This window comes from Nannospalax galili, unplaced genomic scaffold (assembly GCF_000622305.1).
Source record: "Nannospalax galili isolate Female #2095 unplaced genomic scaffold, S.galili_v1.0 scaffold1663, whole genome shotgun sequence".
Taxonomy (NCBI): Eukaryota; Metazoa; Chordata; class Mammalia; order Rodentia; family Spalacidae; genus Nannospalax; species Nannospalax galili.
Window position 1 is genome coordinate 17,770 of NW_008349356.1, and position 7,303 is coordinate 25,072.

Consider the following 7,303-nt stretch of genomic DNA (forward strand, 5'->3'; position numbering starts at 1 on the left):
CCTGGTTATCTGCCCCAATTTTTTTTTTTTTTTGCCATGGGAATAGAGCTAAAGGTTTGATTAGGGTCAGGGTCAACCTTGTTAAGAGCACTTGTGGGGAGGGCTTTGTATTTTGTGGTACCATGTGAGGAACACATGAGGTTGGTTGTCTTGCTGTAGTGATAAGATGATAGGATGGGCTGGAGAGATGGCGCAGTGATAAAAGTGCTGGCTGCTCTTGCAGGAGACCCGGGTTCAGTTTCCAGCACCTGCATGGCAGCTAACAACCATCCATAACTCCAGTTCCAGGGGATCTGATGCCCTCTTCTGGCCTCTACAGGCACTGCATGACATAGCTGCACTTACACGTATGTAGGCAAAACACTCATACATATAAAATAAAAATAAATTGATTAAAGAAAAAAGATAATAGGATGCACAGTGGATTCCCATGGCGGCCACTGCCTGGGCAGCCCATGTGAAGGTTCTGGGGTGGGGGCCTCCCATCTCATGGCTTAGATCTGTTATCTCAAGTGGAGTCACCAGATGGTGGTAGTTTTGTTCCTTTCACTTCTTCCACACTGATGGCTGGAATCTTTCTGCAAAGAAGAGCATTCCCCCCATTAACCAAGGCACACTGCAATACATGGACTTCAGATGAGGAACAACCTGTTCTCAAGCTTTCCCCCGACTCACCAGTTTTCAGGCAGAGACTCAGTGCGTCCATTTCCTGCTTGCATTACCTGGTGGGTTGTGTTTTGGTTTGTCGGCTCATTTGCTTTTTGAGTGGTTTCTTGAGTATCATTGTAAACTATGGATATTCGCTGTGATGAAGGTATCAAAACAGCTCCCCCCCCGCCCAGTTCAGGTCTTGGGACCCTACTCTCCAGGCAGCAGTGTTTGTGGTGGGAGGCAATAGCACTACTATATGGAGAGTGCTCTACAAGGCTGGGCTCCCTCTCTGGCCCTTCTGCCTTCTCTGCTGTAGAGGGTCATCAGATGCTGGAATTTACTATGCTTCAGATATGTGAGGAAATAAAGTTTTCGTCTTTGTTGGATGGCCAGTCTGTGGTATTGTGTTATAGCAACATAAAATAGACTAAGGCTGTATATATGTTGTATGTGATTCAGTCAGCACAGTCTAGTTTTTTGTTTGTTTGTTTGGTTGGTTGGTTTTTTGGTTTTTTGGGTTTTTGGGTTTTTTGGTCTTTTTGAGACAGTCTCCCTTTAGCCCCAGCTGCCTGGAACTCACTGTGTAGACCTGGCTGGCCTTGAACTCACAGATATCTGCCTGCCTCTGCTGGGATTAAAGGTGTGAGCCATCATGCCCCACTGTTTTGTTTTTTTTAATAGTCAAGTTATCCCATCTTTGGTCAGTGGTAATCTCTTTTATTCTGGCTTCTGTGACCTTTGACCCCATCACATGACTTGACTTGTTCAATTCTGGCTGAGATGTCCAATGCATGTTTTAAGCATTTCCTTCCATTCTTTCCAGAAGCCCTGTCCTCTCTGTGGTGATGCTGGCTTCTATAGGTTTTTACTACCTAGACTGTGTTGTGCCACAGAAATATAACATGAACCACACATTGCCATATAAAAAGTCTAGCAGCCAAAGCAAATAATGTAAATTTCCTGTTTAACCCAGTGTATCTCAAGAACTGTTATTCCAACATAAAGTTAATGTGAAGGTGTTCCACCTTTTTTTCCACATTGTCTCAAACTCTGGCCTATATTTTACATTTAATAGCACATCTCAATTTGAATTTTTCTAAGTGTCCATGAGGCCAGCGGCTGCTGTGTGGAATAGCACAGCTCTAAAATTTCTCAGACAGAAAGGACCTACATTTTGTATGTGTGTGTGTTGAATCCATGTGAATGTGTGTGTACATACCTGTGCACGTGCATGAGAAGGCCAGGGCAGGATATCTAGGGTCCTCCTCTGTTGCTCTCTGCCTTACTGCCTTGAGACGGGGCATCCTTCCAAATAGGAAGTTGAGCATTTCAGCTAGACTGTCTGGCTAGTCAGTTCTCAGGATCCACCGGTCTGTGTACCCCATGCTGAAGTTACAGGCATGTGTAGCCAGCCACACCTTGCTTTTTACATGTATGCTGTGGATTTGAACTGACTCTCATGCTTGTAAAAGCAAGTACCCACCCACTGAGCTGCTGCTTCAGCCTTAGACCTTCATTTTTTGAGAAACAAATAATGACCTCAAATTTAAACTTAGCCATTTAAGATTTTATCTGTTTGATATTATGCCTGTATTCTTTTTTTAGTAATACACATTACAATGGGCAGTGTCATACAGAATAAAGTGTAAGATTGCTGTCAGTTCTATTTGTATATCAAATACATTTCACTATTAAGGAAGTGTGATTAAATATACTAACCCCCTAAAGTCATTTAAAAAAAACTTTGTAAGTTTGAGGCCAGCCTAGTCTACATAGTGAGTTCCAGGCCAGCCAGAGCTACCCAGTGAGACCCTGTCTCAAAACAAACAAACAAAGCTGGCAGTGGTGGTTTAAGCCTTTAATGCCAGCACTAAGCAGAGGCAGGCTGATCTGTGAGTTCCAGGCCTGCTGGGACTATGCCATGGTCTCCGAATCCCTTCATCTTGGGGAGAGGAACAAGAGGCCGCAGCGATGGGGGTCGAGGAGGGGTAAGTGCGCTGTCCGCCCGTTTTGCCAGCCCTTCTCTCCGAGGACAATCAGACACGACAGGGAGTAGCTTTAAGCTAGAACTCGTTTATTATTAAGGCTGAACAATATTTAAAGGCAACGACCACAAGCATAGCATAGGCGGGGAGGCCGCCATCCAATCAGCTCAGAGGTCACGTATTAGCACGCAGGCCCTTCTCATAGCATAACTCAGTGTTCACAAGGTGATCATGCGTCCTTTACTGGCTAAGCTTTAATCAGTACTACTTTTTCTTTTTGTTGCCTGCCAAGCTGGCCAGCTGGCTCCACCTTTACCTAAGCTGCTCAGCGCCATCTTGTTTCGCGCCTCCACAGGAGTACAGGGAGACCCTGTCTCAAAAAGACCAAACAAACAAACCCAACCAAACAAAAGGAAATAGAAAACAAAAGAACAGTAATAATAACAAAAAAAACTTTTCTATCTTCTGCTTGATTTAGTTTAATCTCAGTTCAAAGCCATGACCCACTGTTTGGACCAGTGCAGCAATGAGGCTGTGACTGAGACGTGAGATGTGAGTTGAGGCCAGGTTCGTCACCTTAAAGTGAGGCTGAGTTCCCATTAGCTGTTCAGCATGGCAAAGTGCTGTAAGGACCAGAAAGAGCTGGGCAGGAGGACAGGGCTCTTTTCACTGGGCTGGTTCCTAAGGTAGGTCATCCCTCCTCCTTTCCTTCCTCCTTCCGAGACTTATACGGAGTCTTTTGGTGTGCAGAAATCTAGACCAAAATACTACCTTTGAGTTTTGCTTAGCTCCAGAACAAAGGACTAAACGGATACTGCTTTGACTATAACCCTCCTAATGAAAACCAAGTCGACGGACTGCAAGTCATTTTGTACCCCTGCCATGGAATGGGTCAGAACCAGGTAGGCGTGGACCTTGGAAGGGGGAAAGGGGAGGGTCAAGCTCTGTGTCCTTTTTGAAAAATTACATTTACGTGTATGTCTGTGTATGAGAGTGTGTGTGTGTGTGAGAGAGAGAGAGAGAGAAGAGAGAGAGAGAGAGAGAGAGAGAGAGTATGCCACGATGTGTGTATCCAGTTTAGAGAACAGCATTCAGGGGTTGGTTCTCTCCTTCCACCACGTGGGTCCCCAGGATAGAAATCAGGTCATCAGGCTTAAAGCAAGTGCCTTTTCCCACTGAACCATTTCACTGGTCCTTTATGTGTTCTTTAAAAAATTAAATCCTTGGGTCTGGAGAGATGACTCTGATGCTCTCTGACCTCTGTGGGCATTGCACAACATGGGTGCACTTACATACATGAGGCAATATGCTCATAGACACAAAATAAAAATAATGAATAAAATATTTTTTAAAACTTAACACTTGGTTTTTTTTCAGGGTGTGACTCAGTGGCAGAGCCCTTGCCTAGCATGTGGGAAGCAGTGCTGTACCACTTGCTTTTGAGTCACTGTGACAAAATGCCTGACAGAAACAACCCAAGGGAAGAAGGTTTTATTTTAGCTCACAGGTTTAGAAGGTTTAGTCTGTGGTGGCTGGGCCGCACGTGCTTGGGCAGAACATCATGGTAACAAGAAGGTGAGATGGAACAGAGCAGTTCACATCATGGTGGTCAAGACAGAAAAGTGGCCAGGGCAAAATACAGCCCCAAGGACATATTCCCAAGACTTACTTCTGGCAGTGAAGCCCCACCTCCTCCTGCCTTTCATCACTTTCCAGAGATACCTCCAGTTATGAATCCATCAAGGGAATGATCCACTGATTAGGTCAGACCCTCAGGGCTCACCATCTGTGGAAACACCATCACAAACTCAACCCAGAGGTTCTCTTCCCTCATTTCTTAGGTGTTTGTCGGTACAATCAAGTTGACCATTGAAATTGACCATCACACCCGAGCTGGATCTCCAGTGCTACAGAGAATTTTTTAAATTTATTTTTTTCTTTATAGAAGCAATACATACTTATTACAGAACATTTGGGAAATATAATAAATAGAAACAAGGGGTGACTGTCAAGACCCAGGGAGATCACCACTAAAATTAAGACAGATTTCTTTCCCTTTTTTGTTTACAAATAAACTTAAGGTTATGTGCTTTACATAGTTATTTCCATAATGCTTGTATGCTGTGTATTGCATTAACTTGATCATGCTTATAGTATCAGAAGTCTTTTGAGACTTCTGTTCCCAGTGGCCACTTGCTATTTGATGTTTTCATTATTGTTTTGTTAACTGGTTATCTGCTTCTGTTTCTGTCATTAAAAATAACTCTTCCAACTTCCATCAGAAAGAAGAAAATAACAGATACACAGTTAAGATGATTTCCTTAGAATTAATTCCTTTAAAATGTGTGTGTGTGTGTGTGTGTGTGTGTGTGTGTGTATGCCACAATGTGAGTATGGAGATTAATGGACAGCTTGTAAGAGTCAGTCTTCTCCTGCCACCATGTGAGTCTTGGGAATTAAACTCAGGTCGTCAGGCTTGGCGGCAAGTGCCTTTACCTGCGGAGCCTCTCACCAGCCCCAGAATTAATTCTTAAGTGAAAGGTTTTGATGCACTACATCAAAGCAGTGTTGGGGCCCTATCTGGGGCCCAGGCAGCTCTTTCTGGATTAAGCACCCTGGGTCAGGCTGGGCAGGGGAGGCTCAGTCCTGGAGCTTCTGAGGACTAGAGTAGGAGATGTCCCAGCAAAGCAGGTGACCTGCAGGGCAGAGCTGTTCAAGGATGCAGGGCATGGAAAGGAAGGATTTTGAACTTACAGAACTTTCCTTCTTGAGGGTTACCCCACACCTGGAGACAAAGGGTTGGGGACACAATAGTTTTCTCCCAGAGCAATTCACCATTTGATCACAAATTTCCTTCTAGTCTGAACTTTCATAGTTTGGACCCCACAGCCTTAGATTATTCAGGCTCGCCAACAGCACTGTATAGTTTCCAGGCCTTTTTGCAGTCTTGTATTGGTGAAGAAAGAGAAAGGAGAGGCAGTAGCTGGTCAAGGTCAAGGTTGTAGACAGCCCCTGAGGGCTAGCACTGGAACAGGCCCAAGCTCTCTTAACTTCACCTACCCTTTCCACTCTGTCTAGCAAATGAGGGGGGCAGGAGAGGGGAGCCCCCATGGCACTGGTTAAGCTCTGCGTTAGAGGCTAGCTTAGTACCCCAGGACACCTGGAGCTTCAGGACAGACTCCTGAAGGTGGGAGGGGAGCATGTTGAACTGACCCCACCCCCTTTCCCCCAGATTCCCCTTCCTTCCACTCCACAAGGTAAACTGACATGTTTGTTGGTCATCCTGTCGTTAGTTTTTCGAGTACACATCCAAGAAGGAAATACGCTATAACACCCGTCAGCCAGAGGCCTGTGTAGCTGTGGAGGAAGGAAAGGATGACCTTGTCATGCATCTCTGTGAGGACCACGTCCCTGAGGATCAGAAGTTCATCCTGCACGAGGTCAGTGGATGCACAGCTCTCTCTGGTAGCCTTCCAGGGCTCAGGGACTGTAGAAGCCAGGTACACTCTCTAGTCTGGCCCCAGTGGGTCTCAGAACTAGAAACTTCACTGTGACACCAAGAGGAGGAGGAGGCTGCAGTATCAGAGTTCATGGCTTCTGGTGGCAGTAGGAATTACTTCAGTCTTTTCCATTACACAGTGCACTGCCATGGGTTGTACTGGGAAATGGAGCAGACAAAATGCATTGGGGTTAAATCATAAACCACATGTATCAGGACATGAGGTTAGACCCAGGCATGAATGACCGTTTTCTCTGAGCCTCCTTTCACTCTGCCCTGAAATGAGAATGTTAATAGCAGGCCTGTCTTGCTCTGGTGAGGACTTGGTATGGGTATCTAGGAATTTTCTTTGGAAGCTGTGAGACCCTATAGAGATTTGTAGCTACTTGTGGTATTATCACCAAGAAAACACTCCTGGGATGGGGCTGGCTTTCCAGAAATTGTTGATTCTAAGCTTGGTGTTTTTCATACCTGGAAGGCTCAGGCCCCCAGCCCATTCGTAGTAGGCCTGTCACAGGACTTTAAAAGGCACTGGAGAAAATAAATCCAAGCAAAGTAATTCTATAGAAAAAAAAAAATCAGTTATCTTTCATCACCCCAGGAAACTTCCATTCCTATCCTCAGGAATAGTCAAATCCTTCTGTACTGCTCATAAATTGGTTAATCCTAAGTACCATTCAAAATTGGAATATGTTTTCCTACAGAAAAATGTAATAGTTAAATGGAATTTGCAGTGTGTCCAAAAGAGCCAGTCTCTGTGCTGTCATGTATTTGACAGAAAAAAGTAAGAAGCCAGGTATGATATTACCCTCCTGAAATCCCAACACTTAGGAGGCTGAGGCAGGAGGATTGTGAGTTTCAGGCCAGCCTGGGCTATGTAGCAAGACCCTGTCTTAAAATTAGGAAAAAAATACATCTACACATCCCACAAATTTATAATCCTCTTCTCTTTACTTTTTTCTTCCATAGTAAACCTTTGAAGAGTGATAATTCAGGCTAGAAACAGTAAGACCGGTCTAATGCATCCCTGAGAATTTTACCTTAGGGCTGGACAGAGGGCTTAGTGGATGATTCACTTGCTACACAAGCGTGAGGACCAGAGTTCACATCTCTGGCACCCACATAAAAGCTAAGCAGGTGTGGTGGCCGCCTATAATCCAGCCCTTAG

General features: G+C 44.9%; 1 protein-coding gene across 1 annotated transcript in view; it reads left to right on the forward strand.

The window, feature by feature from the left end:
* The window catches only part of LOC103745153 (polypeptide N-acetylgalactosaminyltransferase 12), a 59,304-nt gene that overhangs the window by 14,175 nt on the left and 37,826 nt on the right, over positions 1 to 7,303 (forward strand). The window contains exons 8-11 of the mRNA XM_017801581.2: positions 1,865 to 1,872; positions 3,287 to 3,313; positions 3,425 to 3,538; positions 5,930 to 6,076. Of these exons, the coding sequence (XP_017657070.2) occupies positions 1,865 to 1,872; positions 3,287 to 3,313; positions 3,425 to 3,538; positions 5,930 to 6,076 (296 nt within the window). The remainder of the gene's footprint in view (positions 1 to 1,864; positions 1,873 to 3,286; positions 3,314 to 3,424; positions 3,539 to 5,929; positions 6,077 to 7,303) is intronic.